The sequence below is a fragment of the Manis javanica genome, chromosome 4, assembly GCF_040802235.1.
Source record: "Manis javanica isolate MJ-LG chromosome 4, MJ_LKY, whole genome shotgun sequence".
Taxonomy (NCBI): domain Eukaryota; kingdom Metazoa; phylum Chordata; class Mammalia; order Pholidota; family Manidae; genus Manis; species Manis javanica.
This window is the reverse complement of record NC_133159.1, coordinates 50968288-50989356: the sequence shown is the minus strand read 5'-3', so window position 1 is coordinate 50989356 and position 21069 is coordinate 50968288. Positions and strand designations below refer to the sequence as shown.

Below are 21069 nucleotides of genomic sequence, written 5' to 3'. Positions count from 1 at the left end.
TCTCTGCATCTCCATCAGCATGTTTATGATTTTTTATTTTGAATTCTTTTTCAGGAAGTCTGATTAGGTCTGTCTCCTTTTCAGATGTCTCTGTAATCTTTGTCTACCTCAAATTCTGCCTTTTCATCGTGACAGAGATAGTTTGCAGAGCTGGCACGAATGACGGCTGGGAGAGCGTCCCTTCTTGTTGGTTTGTGGCCTTCCTCTCCTGGAAGAACCGCGATCTCTAGCAGCTTGTGCTGGGCAGCTGTGCGCAGACGAGGCTTCTGATTCTTGCCCAGCCGCTATGGAGTTTATCTCCACTGTCGTTGTGGGTGTGGCCTGCCTCATACTGCTGCTCCGATATGGCAGCGAGGGGAAACAGGCAGGAGGCTGTTTCTCTTCATGAGGGGCCTCTGAGCTGCCCTGCTATCCAGGGGTTTAGGGTGCCCAGAGTTCCCCAGGATTCTCTGCTGCTGGGCTAAATGTCCTGGGATGCTTCCATCCGGCAGTGGGGTCCGTGTCCCTTTAAGACTTCCAAAAATTACTCACTTTTCTTTGTCCCTGGGGTGCTGGCTGAGGGGAACCGCTCACAGGTCTTACTGTCCTGTTTCCTTAGTTTTCAGCACCCCACGCACACACTGTGTCTGCGCTCTGGTGCAAATGGCTAGGGCTGGGTGTTTAGCAGTCCTGGGCTCCCTCTCCCTCCCTGCTCCAACTCCTCTCCTCCTGCCGGGAGCTGGGGAGAGGGGCACTCGGGTACCGCTGGGCCACAGCTTGTATCTTACCCCCTTCGTGAGGCACTGGGTTCTCACAGGTGTGGATGTAGTCTGGCTATTGTCCTGTGTCTTCTGGTCTCTCTTTTAGGAAGAGTTGTCTTTGTTGTATTTTCGAAAATATATGTGGTTTTGGGAGGAGATTTCCACTGCTCTACTCACGCCTCCATCTTGGCTCCGCCTCTCCTCATTACTGCTTTTTATAAGTCAGCTATGTTGAACTGTTTCTTCTTTGAAGATAATTTGTCTTTTTTTTCTGTTCCTTGGTATTTTTTTATACTTAATCCTGTGGGTTAGCATCTTTCTTCAGTTCTGTGGAATTCTCAGCTGTTATCTGCCCCAAAATGTCCTCTTCTCTATTCTCTCTCTTCTCTTTTCATATTCTAGTTAGACATATGTTAGTCCTTTTTATTGCGTCCTTTATGTCTCTACTCTTCTTCTGTATTTTTGTTAACCTGTGCTTCATGCTGTATTGTTTCCTTTGATATGTCTTCTAGTTTACTAATTTTCTTCTCAACTGTACCTGATTATATTACACCAATATAGATTGAGTTCTTAATTTGGTTATTGTGTAAATTTTTTTCAGTTTCTAAATTATATTCTTTTTTCCCCAAAAAAACATTTCTCTTTATGCTTTCAAATTTGTTATCAAAATTTTTAATCTTATTTTTTGGTCAGAGGTATATACAAAGTGTGGCTATTTTAAGTTTCTGATAATTTCAGTATCTCAAGTCTTTGCGTACCTGTTTCTGTTGTCTGTTGTCAGTTCTCACTCATGATGTATTGCTCCCTTGTGCGCCTGGTTCTTTGTATACTGGAATTGGATTTGCAATATTGTTTGTAGGTATAAGTCCTGGGGTTGTAGTTTCTTCCTTCAGAGACTCAATTGGTAACAACAAACATCAGAGTTAGCTTTTTTTATCTTTTTATTTTTTTAATGCATTGGGAAAGTGGGGAAAACGGGCTTGTGATAATTTTTTGTAGAGGTTAATTTGCTCCTTGGTTGAGAAAGACTGTTCTGGATATTAATCTGAGATTGGTTTTATATAGAACAAATTTCTACAAGTCTGTATTGTGCATTTCCAAGTTATTTGTCTATTTATTTGGATTTATTGTCTATTTATTCTCAGTTTTAATGGAGGCAAATGTGACCATCTGTTTTGTGGTTTATGGTTTATGCTTTTTATGCCATATTTAAGATATTCTGTCTCACACCCAAGATCACAAATATATTCTATTTCTTTATTTTATCATTAAACTCTTTTTTTTCTGAAATTCATTTTTGTACAATGGTACAAGATAATAATCTACTTTTATTTATTTATGTCTCTAGGGGAATCAGTTATCTCAACACCATTCATGAACAGTCCATCCTTGCACTACTGATCCATAGTGGCAGCCCTATGTAATATATCAGAGTTTCATATATGCATAGGATCTTTTGTGTCTGTGTGCTTCCTTTTCTGATTCATTGGACTATTTGTCCATCCATATCCATATTACACTGTCTTAACTATTCTAACTTTTCAGTAAATGTTAATATCCGGTAGAGCAAATTTGTCCCCCATCCAACCTGTTTCTTCTTCAAGAGTGTGTTGGCTATTCTTGATCCTTTGCTTTTCCCCATTACATTTTAAAGTTAATTTTTCAACTTCAAGGAAAAATCCTTTCTGAGGTTTTGATTGGAATTACATCGATCCTGTAGGACAATTGGAGGAAAAACTGACATCTTTCCATTACTGGGTCTTTTTCATGTTTGTCTGACTTGCATCAAGATGTGTCACAGTGTTATGGCAATTTATATGGGGGTACAAGAAATGTTAGTGTAAATTTTTGCTAAATTTAGAGTAATTTTTAAGTTTTATTTCTTAAACATCAGTCACTGAGAATTCAGCCAATATATTTATGCATACCTGAAAATTTAGCTACAGAAAGTGCCTGCTTTCTGCTTTCTATAACAAAAGGATCACTTTCTTTATCAGATTGTAATTTGGAGGTGGGAGTCAAAACTTTTGTGCCCAAGTCAGAGGCAGTATAGCATAGTGATTGAGTTTATGTAGGTGAATTCATTTACATATACTTACATCCATGAGAGGCAGTAAACATAGTGGAGAAAAGCTTGATCTCCGGAGCCACATTTCCTGCATTTAAGTCCCAGAGCCAGATACTTCTTGGTATCTCTGTTTTCTTGTCTGTAAGATGGGGTGAGTAGTAATATTATTTCTTTGGATGGTTGCAAGGGACACATGAGTTAATGTAAATAAAGTATTTAGTATAGTGCCTGGCACAGAATAAGCATTATGTAAGAGTCGGCTGCATTCAGAATAAAGGAGTGATTAGGGTAGTAGTTGAGATCATTAGGGTAGTAGTTGAGACCTCATCAGTTAAGTATTTCAACTTCCTTTTGTCTTTCCTCTGAACATCTTCCACTGCTTTCTTATATTTATTTAGTATGCTATTAGATAAGTATTATATAAGCTTCAGAGTCTGATTAACCTGGACTAAAATCCTTACTCTACCTTTTCTTCTTCTTAGGTGATTTAGGGCAAATTACTTTATCTCCAGCCTTTAGTTTCATTGCCTGTAAACTAGAAATAACAATAGTTAATGCCATCTCATAAAATTGTTGTGAGAGTTAAATTAGAAAAAGTGATTAGCATAGTGTCTAACAGAGTTCAAATTTTGTCATCATTATTTTTGTCATCATCATTATTATTATTGTCATCCTGTATTCTTATCTGCAAAGTTAAGGTGAAGCAACCTGCTTGGTAATATTGTTGGAAAACTAAATGAAATAATGTATATAAAGAACTTAGCATGATGACAAGACCAGAGTAAATATACAACAAATGGTACTGTAAATGAATTCTTATTCTTATTTTTCATTTGTATAATGCAGATTGAAGATTGAGAATGGCACCTTAACTTTGTACACTCTCAGTAAAATGCTTTTTACTTACATATGGTCTAAGACCTTTCCCTTTTGTCAATAGCCCTCGATAGGAAACAGTGGTTCTCTAAACTTGATAAACATTTTCTTATACTTCTATTCTTATATCACTCTTATTTACTGAGTCAGTTGCTTTTTCCTTTATTTTCATTATGTCTGGTATTCTGTGGTAGATGTCTTAGTTTTCAATAGTAAGATAGTTCAGTTTTTCCCTTTACATTTTCTGTTAATGTGTATTTATTGTCTACTGGAAGACCTACCATAGATTAAAACAACCTTCTATTGTTGGGAAAGGCTCACTAAACTTCAGACCTTAAATTTATGGTTCTTTATGACAGCTATACAAATATTGTATAAATAAAATCATTCTTTTAAATTTTTGATTTTTAAGCAATTTTGGTTTTATTGCTTTTAGAAGAAAACAACTGACAACCCCAAAAAAGAAATGGTCATTGATCAACCAGTCTCATTTACTGCTCTTTATTTTCAGAGTGGCAGGCAGCATACCACCTTTTCAGCAGAATCAAGTCGGAGCCTTCTCATCTGTCTACTTTGGGTTCTCAAGAATGCAGATGAGACAGTTCTACAAAAGTGGTTTACAGATCTCTCAGTCCTGCAGCTGAACCGGCTATTAGATTTGCTTTATCTCTGTGTATCTTGCTTTGAGTACAAAGTAAGTGATGATCATGCCATTGCTAAGACAGGAGGCATAATGTAGAAAAGGAAGAAGAAAATTTCCTCAAAGCCTCTTCTTTTTTTTTTCTAATGTTAAAATTTTAGGGAAAGAAAGTATTTGAAAGAATGAATAGTTTGACCTTTAAGAAATCAAAAGACATGAGAGCAAAGCTTGAAGAAGCTATTCTTGGGAGCATAGGTGCTAGGCAAGAAATGGTGCGCCGAAGCCGAGGACAGCTTGGTACGTACACAATATCTTCTTATGGTGATAATTTTTGAGATTTCCATGTACTGTATATTTTTAAAGATCAGTTTTGGCTTCACAGCAAAATTGAGCTGAAGATACAGAGAGATTTCTCATCTGTCTCCTTCCCCCACACATGCACAACCTCCCCTGTTAGCAGCATCCCCCACCAGAGTGGGACACTAGTTACAGTGATGAACCCATGCTGACAGGTCAGTATCACCCAGAGTCCATAGCTTACATTAAGGTCTACTCTTGATGTCTACAGTCTTATGTAGTAAAACTTTTTACTCTTAGATGTTTCCAAGTTTGCACAGTGAATTAATATACTTTATATCTAAGGCAACGATATTGCCCATCAGACTCAAATATTGGGGAGAGAAAACATTATAGTAGCATTTGAGGCCTGTTTCTAATCCCAGGTCTGCTACCCATCAGCTATGTAACTTTGGCCAAGTCTTGATCTTCCCATTTTCCTTTTTCTCATCCACTTGTGATTGTTTTTGAGAATTTAAAAGGTAGTGTTATTAGCTGATCTTATCATCTTTGTAGTGACCATGAATGTGTAAACATTTCATGAATTCTAAGTTGACATACAAATAATTTGATTGTTGAGAGCTTCTTAAGATCAGGGATGTGGTTAGTCATCTGTGTACATGACACATACTAACAGCTCATTATAGATTTCTCACTTAAAAATATGAATGACTTAAAAATAATGTTTTCTTTTGGCCATTAACTGTAATTATTTATTTAAATAAACTTAAATACTTTTTATATTCTGTATGTATTTGGAACTTAATGAATTAGACAAGTTCTTACCTTTCAAATTAATAGAGCACTTTTTTTTCACTGTAGTTGTACACAGTTTACAGTGTACCTATGGATTTCATTATAACTCACTTATGCACAACAACCCTCTAAAAAAGTATGAAATTAACTCTTATCAGGGTCATTTAATTATTACCAAACCTAATGAATGGTTGTCTTCTTTAAGATTAAGAAAGTAAAACTCACAAAGGTAAATAATTTGCCTAAGATCATAAAGTGACAAAACTTAGTTTTGACTTCAAACTTAGTGTTCTTTAAACCTTTAAAACCTAGTGAGTAAATAAACCTCAGCTTTTTTTAAGTTTATTGTTGGAAAGAGTGGAACTGTTTAATAATATGTTAGTTACATTTTTAAACCTGTGGCCTAGGACAGCTATATTGTTTGAGTGTAAAAACTGAAGTTCTGTATGTGGAATCTGAAAAACAAAACAATAACAAAAACTGAACTCTCTGATGCAGACAACAGTGAGTGGTTGCCAGAAGTGGGGAGCAAAAGGTGGGTGAAATAAGTAAAGATGGTCAAAAGGTACAAATTTCCATTTGTAAAATACATAAGTACTGGGATTGGAATGTAGTTTCTTTAGTTAATGATACTGTATTTGTACATTTGAAAGCTACTAAGTGGCTAGGCCTTAAAATTAAAGGTTCTCATCATAAGATTAAAAATTTATAACTGTGTAATGATGGATGTTAACTAGACATATTGTGATTTCATAATATTTACATATGTTGAATCATGTACAACTGAAGCTATATCATGTTATATGTCAGTTACATCTCAATTTTATTAAAAGAATTAAAGTTCTTAGAAAAATAAAGCCTTTACAAATTTTTACATACACTTGGACATTTAAGCTAGATCACCTAAAGATAGACATTCTGAACCAAGGACATGAGAGACAATTTCATGAAAAAAAAAAGTTAATGATGAAAATGTAAGTAGATCAGATATTTTATTATCTTTCCTAATATAATCTTTTTTGTTTTCTTTCACAAAATTTCTTAAAGATAGAAAATACAAAATAAAAAAGAGTAAAGAGAAGGGAAGAAAGAGAAGGCAGAAATATCCAGACATGTTCTTTATTGTATGGCAAGTTATATTTATTTTCTCAGTATTTCTTAAATTTGTACTTGAACTCTGAATTTTTTATTTCATTTTTCTTTCCATCCTCCTGACAATTTAGTCTCATGGTTTTCAAAAAGGAGCATTAGTTTTCTAGTTGAAAGCCTGAAGTCATGACTGATTCCATCATTTAAATGTGTATTTTCCTACAGTTCTCAATGCCTTCTCCACTTCTGCTGGATTTGTATGAATCATTTCTTTTTTTTTTCTTTTAAAAATTTCAATGACATATTAACCCAGCATATGAAAATATTATTTCTATATGTAATCGATATAAAAAACTGAGATATTTTATCCTTTTTTCCCCATACACACCATATTTCAAGGTCTGTATTTTTTGGAAATATAGTTCATATACAATATTATATTGGTACTCAGACAGTTCCATTGCTCCTGTCCCTTGAAAGAGCCTGTACCATTCAATCTGCCTTCCATCCCAGAAATCTCATGGGAGAAAGCCCCTGTCTTCCTCTTGTCCTGCCTTATGTGAACCAAAGGAAGTAATTAATTTTGGAAATCTTATTTTGTTTACTTGTCAAACAAAAACTTACTGAGCTCTCAATATGTGCCAGACACTTGTCAGCCCTGGATATAAAATGGTGGACAAAACAAACATAATCTCTGGTCATAAGTGCTATGGAGAGAAATAAAGCAAATTAAGAGGAAAGGAAGTGTTGGAGAGTTGGGGAAGGCCTTTCTGCAGAGGTGATGAATGATTGCCTAATGAAAATTTGTGGGAAGAATAGTCAGAGGAAGAAACAACCACCATTGCACAGGTCCTAAGTAGGAGGATATATAGTGAGATTAAATCAGGAGCACATACAGTGCAAGAATACATACACACATGCACACACACAGACACGATAACTGTGGTGGTAAAAGCATGAGGGAGAGTGTTAGGAAATAAGGCATATCATGTAGGACCATATAAGCATGGTTGATTATGATAAAATCAGTGTTAGGAAGTTTGCTTTAAATAAAAGAGTACTTGTTTTTTTATATTACATGTAGCAAATATATTTCTTCTGTAATTGTTATAAAATATGTAATAAAAAGTACCATTGTCAGGTTTTTCAACTTGAATTGATAAGATGACTGTGTATAAAATTAACAATTTTAATAATTTAAAATTACTATAAAAAAAGTTTAATAATAAGCAGTATTTCTTACTGTTTGCAAATATACATATATATTCCAACTGAAATAACATTTTTTAAAAATGGTTTTGAAATTTATTTGACAGAGAGAAGCCCATCTGGAAGTGCCTTTGGAAGTCAAGAAAATCTGAGATGGAGAAAGGATATGACTCACTGGCGTCAAAACACTGAGAAGCTTGACAAGTAAGATAACCTATCTTACTGTTGGACTTGTTGGATTTCAAATGTAAGAGGAAAATGATTAACGTTAGCATCGTTTTATATATATATTTGATGTTAAAATCTTAGAAGATAAAAGTTATATTTAATTTTTAAATTTTAGATTAAAAAAGGTTTGGGAGAAGAATTTTCAAGTGGAATAGTAAAGCAAAATGTTACCTCAACAATCCTCCTTGGAAAAATGCACTCTGCAACTAGATTTTGAACATCACACTAAACTAAACAATTTCAAGGATTACAAATAATTAGAAAATCAATTTTTGCCTCCTTGGAACTTAAAATATAATTAAAGACAAAATGCTGTGTGTCTTCTGTTTCTAGTAAAGAGGCAAACCGGGTACACTGATCGTACTGCCAGAAATAACTAAAAAGGTACTGGCATCAAGTCCAGGATCCTCAAGGACTGCGCCTTCAGTGTAAGGGGAACTAGAAATAAACCCTTCTCACTGCCTAGCTGACCTCGGGCAAAATTCCTTTAAAGGGACCAAGATTTTTCTCTTAAGAATTTGTATTTATAGCGGGCAGCTGGGGCCGCCGGGACGAGCGAGGGGGGCGCGCGAGGGAAGGCCTCCCCGCCCAGCCTCGCCCAGACGCCCGCGCCTCCTTCCCATGGAAGCGGTGGCGCACCTCGCCCCCCGCGCCGCCTCCGGCGGCGAGAGCACAACCACCGGGGCGCCCCTGCAGCGAGCGGCCGCTAACGGCTCCCCGCGCCCGACGCGCCCGCCCCTCGCCGCCGCCTGGCACCGCTCCAAGGCGCCCTCGGCCCTCCCACGCCCATCGCCCGCATGGCGCTCTGATAACTACAAACTTACTAGTGTCCGCTGTACCCATGGTGTAAACAGGACGGGCTACCTCATCTGCAGGTGGAAAGACTGTATCCCAGTTGGGCAGCGGATGCCAGGGACTCTTTCATTGTTTTCAAAGTTACTTTGAAAAAGAGGCAAATTTCTGGAGATGTGCGATGATTTCTTAGCTAGAGTGGAACCACCACTTCGTAGTGTTTTAGAACAAGCCAAGTGAAAGAAAGAAGGTATTTGTGCAGTGGAGATAGTTGGTGCAACACGAATCCCTGCAGTGAAAGAGAAGATCAGGAAATTTTTTGGTAAAGAACTTAGTACAACGTTAAGTGCTGATGAAGCTGTCACTCGAGGCTGTGCATTACAGTGTGCAATCTTATCACCTGCTTTCAAAGTCAGAGAATTTTCAGTCACTGATGTGTTACCGTATCCAAAATCTGAGATGGAATTCTCCAGCTGAAGAAGGCTCAAGTGACTGTGAAGTTTTTAAAAAAAATCGTGCTGCTCCTTTCTCTAAAGTACTCACATTTTATAGAAAGGAACCTTTCACTCTTGAGGCATATTATAGCTCTCCTCAGGCTGTGTCCTATCCAGACCCTGCTATAGCTCAGTTTTTAGTTCAGAAAGTCACTCCTCAGTCTGATGGCTCCAGTTCAAAAGTGAAAGTCAAGGTCCGAGTAAATGTCCATGGTATCTTCAGTGTGTCCAGTGCCTCTCTAGTGGAAGTGCACAAGTTTGAGGAAAATGAGGAGCCGATGGAAACAGATCAGAATGCAAAGGAGGAAGAGAAGATGCAAGTGGACCAAGAGGAACCACATGCTGAAGAGCAGCAGCAGACACAAGAAAATAAGGCAGAGTCCGAGGAGATGGAGACCACTCAAGCTGGATCAAAAGACAAAAAGATGGACCAACCACCTCAAGCCAAGAAGGCAAAAGTGAAGACCAATACCATTGACCTGCCAACTGAGAATCAGCTCTTATGGCAGATACACCGAGAGATGCTCAACCTGTACATTGAGAATGAGGGTAAGATGATCATGCAGGATAAACTGGAGAAGGAGAGGAATGATGCTAAGAACGCAGTAGAGGAATATGTGTACGAAATGAGAGACAAGCTTAGTGGAGAATATAATAAGTTTGTGAGCGAAGATGATTGTAACAGTTTTACCTTGAAACTAGAAGATAACTGAAAATTGGTTATATGAGGATGGAGAAGACCAGCCAGAGCAAGTTTATGTTGATAAATTGACTGAATTAAAAAGTCTAGGTCAGCCTATTAAGATGCGATTCCAGAAATCTGAAGAAAGACCAAAATTATTTGAAGAAGTAGGGAAACAATCCAACAGTATATGAAAGTAATCAGCTCTTTCAAAAACAAGGAGGACCAGTATGACCATTTGGATGCTGCTGACATGACGAAAGTGGAAAAAAGCACGAATGAGGCCATGGAGTGGATGAATAACAAGCTGAATCTGCAGAACAAGCAGAGCCTGACCATGGATCCAATTGTCAAGGCAAGAGATATAGAAGCTAAAATTAAGGAGCTGACAAATATCTGTAGCCCTATAATTTCAAAGCCAAAACCCAAAGTGGAACCTCCAACAGAGGAGCAAAAAAATGCAGAGCAGAATGGACCCGTGGATGGACAAGGAGACAGCCCAGGCCCTCAGGCTGCGGAGCAGGGTGCAGACACAGCTGTGCCTTCAGATTCAGACAAGAAGCTTCCTGAAATGGACATTGATTGATTCCAGCAATTGTTTATATTAAAACAGACTATTGTATATTAAAAAAGAATTTGTATTTATAAGTTAGCCCTGGCCCAAAGAACTTTGAGAATATGGTGACCAACTCACTCAGGTTTGCCTGGTACAATTGTAGCACTAAATGTCCCATGTCTCGGGGAACTTCTCAGTCCTTTCTAAAGCAAGCCAGGATGATTGATCACCCTATCTGAGAACCATCTTCAGCCTAGACTCTAGTGGATTCTCACAAATAAACTTCCAGAAATATAACTCACAGACAGTAAAATCATAAAACACAGGAAACAAGCCCTATGCAAGCCAGCAGAGAAGCAGCATGCTTGCCACCATATAAATGAGAATTTGGTATTATCAGAAACTGTCTTTGTCTTTTTGGGCTGCTATAACAAAATATTACACACCAACAGGGTCACTTACAAACAGCAGAAATTTATTTATCACAATGCTGGAGTCTTGGGAAGTCCAAGATGGTGGTGTCAGTAGATTTGGTGTCTGGTGGAAGCCCTTTTCCAGATTACAAATTTCTCATTGTGTCCTCAGTTGGTGGAAGGGCAAGCAAACTTCCAGGGGCCTCTTCTATAAAGTCACTAACCACATTTAAGAGGGCTCTGCTTTGATAACCTAATCACCTTCCAGAGACCTCACTCACCTCCTAACACCATTTACCTTGGGCATTAGATTATCAGTGTAACTGAGTTTGAAGGGGACAAAATATTCAGACCATAACAGATACTGAATAGAATATAAATATGTTAAAATTCTTAAGTTTGGAGTGTTTGCTTTTCTCTCCTCTCTACCCAAATTCTTTCTTTATTTTTCTATGTGTTTTGTTTTTTAGAAATTCTAAAGCAGCCAGGTACTAATTAGTATATTGTTTTATTTCTGCATTTGTATAATGAATATTCTCTGCTTATCTTGCTGTGTTTTAAAGAAGCCTTTTTTGAGGTGTTTTCTGGATTCTTTTTGTTTAAACTATTATGTTATTGACATGTTCCTTTACAAAATCTCACTGGAATTTTAAGTTTTAACATTATATATTTTCTTTTCCAATTTAATTCTAACCATTTTATATTTTCTCCTTAGATTTAATTTATAAAATGTAAATTTGTGAACTGTTCTCTTTAGCGATAGTAATAAAGATCAAAGATTTGAACATCCAAGAACCTTGAAAAGTTAGCATTTAATATGTCCCTGTACTTTTGCTTTATGTGCTGTTTTGTCTACTTAGATGTAATTTATAGTTTCTCTGTATGTACTGCTACTAAAATACCAACTTTACCCATAAATCATATGGAGTTATTATTAAATTTATTTTCATTAAACAATGCTTTTATAAATATTAGTATTCAACTAAACTACTTTATTGCATCAGTTTGCTTTGTTTCTAATGACTGTTCCATCCAGAGTGTCATTGAAGAGTTAAATCATTTTCTATAATAGTCAAAATTTTTGTATCAGAATTGTTTGTATCTTTTGACTCAAAAATTTTGAGAAATTAGATGAAACTTTGGCGGGGAGAAGTACTTTATCCTAAATAAATACATTGAAAGTTCTTGATATGACAAGATGAATGCTAAACATTTTGAATATTACTTATATGAAGTAGCCCTAAATACAAGCCCACATAGCACCACCTAGTGTCTTCCATTCAGAAAAAATGTAGGGTAAAACAAAGCATTTTTCAATGTGTAAAGTACCTTTAGAAAACTAGTCTCGTGATTTTTTATTCAGGCAAATATTGAAAAATATTTCCAAGTTTTTTATTTCTGTGCATCTTTAAGTCTTTTTTTTTGATCTATTGGCTTTTTTAAAAGATAAATGTAATTTCTTAAAATATTTTGTGTTAGATCTAAAGCAGAGATTGAACATGAAGCACTGATTGATGGAAATTTGGCTACTGAAGCAAATCTAATCATTTTGGATACGTTAGAGATTGTTGTCCAGGTAAGAACACAAAAAAGAGGATTTCAGAGTACAGATCTGGTAAATTAGGGTTGGAGAAAGAGTATTTATTGAGCCATATAATTACTTTTAATTATTGGTAGTTCTTAGAAGTTTGATCCTTGCTCCCCTTTCACTAAATACCACCCATTCTTTTTTCTCCTGTTCTTCTCTTACCCAAATTCTGCTCAGCTTCTTTTCCTTCAAGTCCTCCTAGATCTTATATTGTCATTTTCCTATTTGTAACAAATGTATTTGTTTACTTACACATATTCTATCTCCTTAAACAAATTACATTTACATCTCTATTTTATTTATTTATTTTTAAATTACAGACAGTTTCTGTAACAGAATCCAAAGAAAGCATCCTTGGTGGGGTGCTAAAAGTACTGCTGCATAGCATGGCCTGTAACCAAAGTGCGGTTTATCTACAACACTGCTTTGCTACACAGAGAGCCCTGGTTTCAAAGGTAGGTTATTTTTGTACCTGCAGTCTTATCATACTTTGCTTTCTTTATTAAGATTGCCTAAGATTATTTGACACATTGGTTGGTTAATATATAGTTAAAATTTTAATAATAACCTAAGACTCTTGGTTCTTCCTTGCCTTGCTTCTATTGCTTGCCTTTTGGAATTTCTTTCTTATTTGGATCACCTTTAACTAGTTCCTGGCTTAAAAAATAGTAGTTGTGATATAGAGAAGGGCCTGAAATTAATAGCTAATTTTAAATATGGGGCTTTTCTTTTTTCTCTTCATTATATTCTGTCTGTTCCTTATTTGATTTATCAAGAATTGAATGTGTGGCTAGTTCAGTCATTGAAATTGGCTTATCCTGTGGTAAATGGACAAGAAGGTACTTTTGTTTGTTTAACTATTCAAATATTTGTTTCCTATGATTATTTTCCCCTAGAAATAGGTATGTTCTTAAACCTTGAAGGTAGTTAATTCATCTTAGTCATCTTACAAGATGGCATGCAGAATTTTTGATGAAACTTAATCAGTGAAAATATATATACTATTTTATAATAATAAAAACATACAGAATTATTGCATGTTGGTTACTATTCTAAGTGTTTTATGCACATTACCTAATGTAAGACAGTTATGAAATCCTATGTAGATAATAATATTAGGCCCATTTTTGGATGAGAAAACTTGTCCAATGTCACATAACTAGCTTGTAAGTAGCATCATCAGTATTCAAACCCAGTCTGTCTGGCCTTGTGATCCACATTATTAACAATTAGCAAATACTGTCTCTTCCATCCTTTTGCTTTCTGGACTATACCCAACAAATCTGTAGTTTAGGCTATATTAACAATCTCTGGAACTTTCACTGCATAAATTTAGTGTTGTGTTGTATTTTTACAGTTCCCTGAACTGTTGTTTGAAGAAGAGACAGAGCAGTGTGCTGATTTATGCCTCCGGCTTCTCCGACACTGTAGTAGTAGCATCGGTACAATACGGTCGCATGCTAGTGCCTCCCTTTACCTACTTATGAGACAAAACTTTGAGATTGGGAATGTAAGTATTTTATTTCTGGACTTTCTCCCTGGATTTATAATGAAATATAACTTCTGCAGATACCTTGTTAATGGATTTTGGGGGGAGCATGGACTTTTTTGTATATTTGAGTCTAATCTTAGACTAGCTTGATGTTTCTCATTCTGTGGATGTCTTATAAAAATCTGAATCTCCAGTTTTGCTTCCTACTAAAAGTAACGTAATAATATAGACTTAGAATATATGTAACATATAATAATATGTAATAATATAGACAGAATATAAATATATGTTGAGCTGTTGTAAATTGTAATTATTATTATTAATTAAAACAAAAGGTTCTGATATATATTTTCAGTACTTTTATTTTGTGAGTATTTTGTAATTTGTTTGTATTTTTTTAACCCAAAGAGATAACAGTTCTTTTTGTTTTAAATTTTTGATAGTTTTTTGTTTTATTGCAATGTGCTTATACAGTATATGTACACTGTGTCTCCTGTTTTCTACTGAGGATGTATGTGTATGTCTAAACATAGGATATTTTTATGAATGTTACATAAGTATTTAAAAAGTAGTATTCTTTATTTTCACAGTATTTAGTTAAACTAAAAAGTACAACTTAGTAATGACATTATTCTGTTTTTCTATATCCTTATTTATTTTTGGTCCAGTTGGTGGACTGAAAGAGGTGACATAAAGCCAATATACATTGTCTATTTTTCCTTGAGCTATTATTTGGTGAATCGATATTATGCATACCTACTTGATATGTTGCTATTTATAACTATTATATCTTCTTATGATTATTCCCTTTAGAATTAAGGATCTGAATTGGTTTCATTTAAAACTTCTATTTTTTGGCCTGAATTCCACCTTATATTGTATTAAGATACCTCTGCTTTCCTTTTAATTTGAACTTGCTTCAGTTACTTTTGCCTGTCCTTACATTTTCACTTTTTTGAATCAGTTTGTTTTAGTTGTGCCTCTCATACAACATAGAATTGAGTTTTGCTTTATAATCCAATCTCTAAGTTAAATTAAACCTTTTCATACTTGTCATTATATCAATATGTCCTGGAATTCTGTTGTATTTTTTTGTTATGCCTCCCACAACTTTTTATTTAAAAAATTTTTGTTGTAAGTTTTCATTTTGCATATTGTGGTCAGATCACCTTATTTTTGGATGTAATGTTTATCCTATTTAGGAAAATTGATGTTGCTCTAATGATTACTTTTATAATTATATAAGACCTTTAGTCCTCTATTTCTTTAGGTCATGCATTTTTCAATGGAGACAATATTGCCACCAAGTGAGTGAAAATTAGTTCTTGGGGGACTGAAAAAAAAAATCTTAGCTATCACAATGGTTTTATAGCGCTAAAGCTCAACTCTTACCCATCGGCATCTCATTCTTTAGTATTTATTTTTCTCATTGGGTTTTATTTGATATCACATGAGTAGTGTTTGACATTAAGCTCTTGGAAGATAAACAAAATGTATGCAAAAGTGGTGCTATAAACTGTGGAGAATAAATGACTGTGACTGGGAGACTTTCATACATTGCTTGATCTCAAAGTCATGTGGCAAGAAGTGAGCTACATGTGCCTGATGACTTCCATTGACTGCCTTAGATGTTGTTTATGTTTAATCCTTAGTGCTTTTGTGTGTAGCTCAGCTTTGAAAATGAAAAACAAAATTTTATAATTTATTATTTAATTCAACAGAAGTTATTCAACCCGTCATTAATTATGTCAAATTCTGAAAAGAAAAAAAATGTCAACAATATCTGAGTGAATATTAAGCAGCTAGTTAAAACTTATCAATCAACAGTTAAAAATTAAGTTCACTGAAATGATTTTTTAAGTTAACATAATTTTTTCAGTTGTTTACCTTTGCTGAACAAGGTTATTACTGTTTACATTTGTATTGTTAAATATGCCTCTCCCAGCTTTTTATTAGTTGTAACATCAGTCTTGGTTGTAAAATGAGATATTGCTTACCAATATCTTTGGATTTTGCTATTGCTTTAATAATTTATTAGTGGGCTAAATATTGTCCTGTAGTTGTTTACTTAAGAAAGTTCTTGGGAATGACACCTCCAAGCTCTTGATTGTTCAGAGTTGTCTGTACTATTTTTAGGACAAGGATAGTTATGCAATTTTTTGTCCCAGACCTTGGATAATAAAAAGGGTGAGAAAGATCAGCAAAACTTACCAGATAAAGAACACTTAATAGAAAAAAAGATTCTTGAGCACCATTTTCTTCTGGCATTAGATATTGTTATAAAGATATCTGAAGATAGCCTGATATTCTCTTCCCTTTTAATTAACTTTTCCCCTCCCAGCTGCTGAAGGAATTCTTTCTTTATACTTAAAATTAAATACCTTTTCTAGAATATGTCTTGGCATTGACTGAATTGTTAATTTTCTCCAGCTCATGATGTCTGCTTTCAATTCACTTATTTCAGAAAGTTTTGAGAATAAAATTAAACATTTGTGCCAGAGTTTGTGGTTTTTCTGCTGGGTACCAGTTATATAGATGTTGAATCTATCTGTTTTGCCTTACTTTTTACCTATCATTTTCTCTTCTCCTTTTTAAAACTATTTAAATATCCATTTATTTTGGTTGTTTTCTCATTTCTCTTCCCTGTATCCTTTAGGTGCTCTCCATGACATCTCTCTCTTCTCCAGTTGCATCTTCATTTTTTTTCTCTGTCTTTTTCAAGAGGGTCAGCTCACGTGTAAGCTCCTATCTTATGCCATCACTTAATGATTCATTGCTACTTTTCTTTGAGTTCTTTCTTTTCTGCCTTGTTTTTCTTCCTAAAGTTAATGGCTTCATATACTTTTAACTTCAGGCAAAATATTTAATTAGGATTTTCATGTGTTTCATGATATTTTCTCTATTAAGTATTCTTTATTTGGTGAGTTTCACTGATTTTCTTTATTTTCTAACTACTCAACATAGAATGAGTTGGATTATCCTGGCCAAGTATTTGTAAGAAGTTCCTTCAGAAAAGTGTTTCTTATGAGATTTTGCTGTTGAATACACACATCTTGCCTAACTTCCTCAAGTTTCTGGTTAATCCATTTCTGTCCAGTCCTCCCAGATTTTTAGCTCATTTTGTTTTCAAGACAAATAGTTTTATCACTTTAAAGGGAATTTCTTATTTAAAGGAAGTATTTTTTACCATTGTTTCTGAAATCTGTGCCCTAGGATTCCTCACTGTTTGCTTTCCCTTCCTTGCCTTTGGATCTGCTTCTTTTAACTTGTCTTGGCAGTCTTAATAGATTTTTCTAATATGTGGATTATACAAATCTCCCCATTTTGCTGAAAACATGAACTTTTTGCTGTTCATCTTTTATTTTTGTATGACTCAAGATGAAGTGGGAAATTTCTATCTCATGCTGTCCTATGTTTCCTGGAAGCCAAGTCTTCTTTCTTAATTCCAGGACAAAAGAACCCAGTCACCTTATTGATTTCTTTAGTTTTTGAAAAAAGTCCCTAAAATTTTACCACACTTAATTTCTTGATACATTTCTCTGCATTTTAAGAAGCTTTATTTAATAGGATAACAATAGATTATATATCATCTTAGTGTCAGATAGTACCTCTAAGAAGGAATAAGTAATTTAAAACTGCCAGTCACTTATAGAGATTATGTATTCAACAGATATTAGAACAAAGTATTGAACTGAGTTCTGTGTACTGTAGTAGGCATTGGACAAACATAAAGACAGTCCTTTGTTGCAGGTAGCTTAGCATGTAGTGGGGCAGGATGAACAAGTAATGTTCATATAATAATAGTAAAAAGTACCCACTTGAAGTGGTTTTGCGAGGATTATATATAAATTAATATTAAGTAAAACAACTGTAAGAGGCCCTGAGCAAATGCAGAATAAGTGTTGTTGTTGTTAATATAATGAGAGGTAAGCACAGGGCACTGTGTAAGCACAGAGAAATAGCTTATGCTCTTAAGATGGGTTTTTCAGAAAGATCCTTGACCTAATGATGAAGAATTGCCCAGTCAGATGGGTAAGTGTGTGGATAGAGCTTTGTAGGTAAAGAAAGTGGCACTTGCATAGTAAAAAAGGCATGGAGGTGAGAGAAGGAAATAGGTAAACAGAAACTTCTTTAATACTTCATGATGACTGAAGGAGAGAATAGTAAGAAAGTTGTTGTTGAAAAGACTTAGACTAAGCTGTCATAGGGTAGATACATGTTTTTCAGGGTACTCTAAGTTCCTACCAAAGAGTTTGGCACATTTACTGAATTGAATACTTGAATTTTATCCCCAAAGCCATGGGCAGCCATGGAAGTGTTTTGAGAGAAGTGATGTGTTCAGATTTGCATTTTACAAAAATTTCCCTGATGCCACGTGGAAGGTAGACTTGGAGGGAATAAAAGGAAGGGCAGAAAGGTTGATCAGAAAGTTTTTACTGGAATGTAAAGAGTGTACACTGAACAGTGGCTTTGGGAATGGAGAAAGAGCAGGCTGGAAAGATTAGAGGATAGTATGGATGTAATTTATGATATGAATAATGAGAGGGGAGAATGACTATGGGATTACTCCTAGATTTTTGACCTGAGTGACTACAGGAGTAGTACCATTTATTTAATCAATAGTAAAAGAAGGCATTTTAGAAATGTTAAAATTTAGGTGCCTATAGACATCCAGATGGAACCATCTAGGAAAATACAATAGTCTGGAGCTCTAGAGAGAAATATGAGCTTAAGACATGTATCTTATGTTCAAGGCAAAGAAATTAGAGTAAGACAAGTAAAAAGGTTTCTTGACAGAATCCTTGGGAACACTGGTATTTAAGAAGGGCAATTGAGAAATTAAGGAGACAGGAAAGGAATGGATAAAAAACAGGAAAATCAGAATAAAGCGGTACTGAAGATAGGGCAGAAATTTTTAAAGAAAAGAAAATACGTTTAAGTATTCAGAGTTGTCAAGTAGAAAATATTGACAAAAAAGTATCTTGGATTTGGTTATCGCTGATAATCTCTTAAAGAGTCGTTACATGTTGTGTAATGGCAGAACAGAAATGAAATTGCACTAAGAAAAGAAGAATGTAAATTCTTACAGGCATCACTCTAAAAATTCTACCTTGAGTTACTTTATGCATGATGTGTGTTAATTACTTTCATCATAATAATGGACCTAATGAAATGGGCTAGAGGTTTAAGACTACATCTACCACTCAAGGATTTTGTCATATTGGTCAAGCTCTTTATCCTCATCTGTAAAAATGGTGTTATTATTAATAACATACACCTCATAAGACATAAATGTAAATAGGCATTTCCTAGGCACAACTTCTAATTCAAGTCTAACCCATGGCTTTATTTCTTTTTTTTAAATTTTGGTGTCATTAATATACAATCACATGAGCAACATGTGGTTACTAGATTCCCCCCATTATCAAGTACCCCCCTGCCACATACCCCATTACAGTCCCTGTCCATCAGCAAAGTAAGATGCTGTAGAGTCACTACTTGTCTCCTCTGTGCCTATAATGCATGGCTTTATTTTTTAACTCTGTTTTGTAAGATATTATTTATAGCAAAATTCTGAGTTTTATGTCATTTTAAAAATATGATTTGAATAGCCTATTTCACTATTTTAAAAAAATATTTTGCTTAGAATTTTTTTTACTACAATTTTTATCTAGTGAGTAAAGACTTTTTCTTTAAGTTTTCCTATATGAAATGCTGATCTGACAATTTCTCTGTTACAGAATTTTGCCAGGGTTAAGATGCAGGTAACCATGTCACTGTCTTCCTTGGTGGGCACATCTCAGAATTTTAATGAGGAATTCTTAAGACGTTCTCTAAAGACTATACTGACATATGCTGAGGAAGATCTGGAATTGAGGGAAACAACATTTCCTGATCAGGTCAGAAATGCTACTTTCTAGATCATTAATTGAAATAGGGTTGTAAATAGGCACTTTTCTTTTTTTTTTATGGTAGGAACCTATATTTTTCTTTCAGTCCACAAATAATAGGCCATAGATAAGGCTAAATCTTTTTGTTTCAGTAAGCCACCCGTCTTTCTTGAAATGGTTAATATCTTTGGTGCTTAATTCTATGAATTTGTAACAAATAGAACAGTATACTTAGGTGTATTAAAAAGAAAAAAAGCATTATGATGAAACATTCCCACTTAATAATGAAACAGTAATTTGTCTTAAAAACTAAAGTTTCCACACACTACCTTTTGGGAATATCAGAAACATAGAAGAGGATTTCCTTTTGTGTTCTTTTTTTGTATCCCTTATCTTCCTATATTTTATTTCTACTTGTGGTTCAACTTGCTTCCAGGTGACAGAACTGAAAAAAGAAACAGCAGCCTGCTGAGGAATTTTACCCTTCACCTGCCATACCCCCTCGTGTCCATACTCTTTAGAATTATATCAATATCATATCATTTGTCTTGAAATCTTCAGATGCTTATCTGAAATCTCTTCCAAACTTATTTAGTGGCTGTGAATAACTGATAAAGAAATGTTTTTCATACAATTCTCTGCTGCAGGTCCAAGACTTGGTTTTCAATCTCCATATGATCCTTTCTGATACTGTTAAAATGAAGGAACACCAGGAAGATCCTGAAATGTTGATTGACCTAATGTACAGGTAGCATTTGTTTGATTCAGTTATGCCTATATAACAGGCTTAAAGTAGTAAGACACAGAAAATATTGTATTAAAAAATAAGCATACAAAATTATTTAAGTCATTTTCTCTTGGCAGATTGAAAAGTCAAAATGATCTTTTCCTAGGCTGCTTTTTCAGATCCTCTGTGTCACTTCGTTTATGAACTATGCAAAATTGGTCAGTATGTTGATTATCAAAAACAAGAGTATTTTTTAAAGTAATTCACATATTTGGTACCTTAACCTGGGCCCTAGAATTGCTAGGAAGGCCTACGACCCATATTTTCCATGTAAAAATCAGTCCTTTGGGAAGAAAATACAGTGTATTAATGTTTTACCATAACATTAATTTTCCCAATTTTCAATATTGTTATGCCAATAGGATAATGTTTCTAGGGGCACATTTTGAGAAATTTGTAATTCCTATTGTATCTTGAAAGTTATAGTAAAAC

The 21069-nt window shown here is 34.9% G+C and overlaps 1 protein-coding gene and 1 pseudogene across 11 annotated transcripts in view; both read left to right on the top strand.

Moving 5' to 3' along the window:
- The window catches only part of DOCK7 (dedicator of cytokinesis 7), a 241399-nt gene that overhangs the window by 197182 nt on the left and 23148 nt on the right, over window positions 1-21069 (top strand). For all 11 annotated transcript variants that reach the window (XM_073234059.1, XM_073234057.1, XM_073234056.1 and 8 more), the window contains 8 exons: window positions 4196-4378; window positions 4486-4621; window positions 7822-7918; window positions 12359-12455; window positions 12788-12922; window positions 13825-13977; window positions 19701-19859; window positions 20498-20598. In XM_073234059.1, the coding sequence (XP_073090160.1) occupies window positions 4196-4378; window positions 4486-4621; window positions 7822-7918; window positions 12359-12455; window positions 12788-12922; window positions 13825-13977; window positions 19701-19859; window positions 20498-20598 (1061 nt within the window). The remainder of the gene's footprint in view (window positions 1-4195; window positions 4379-4485; window positions 4622-7821; window positions 7919-12358; window positions 12456-12787; window positions 12923-13824; window positions 13978-19700; window positions 19860-20497; window positions 20599-21069) is intronic.
- LOC108408076 (heat shock 70 kDa protein 4-like) lies at window positions 8564-11833 on the top strand (annotated as a pseudogene).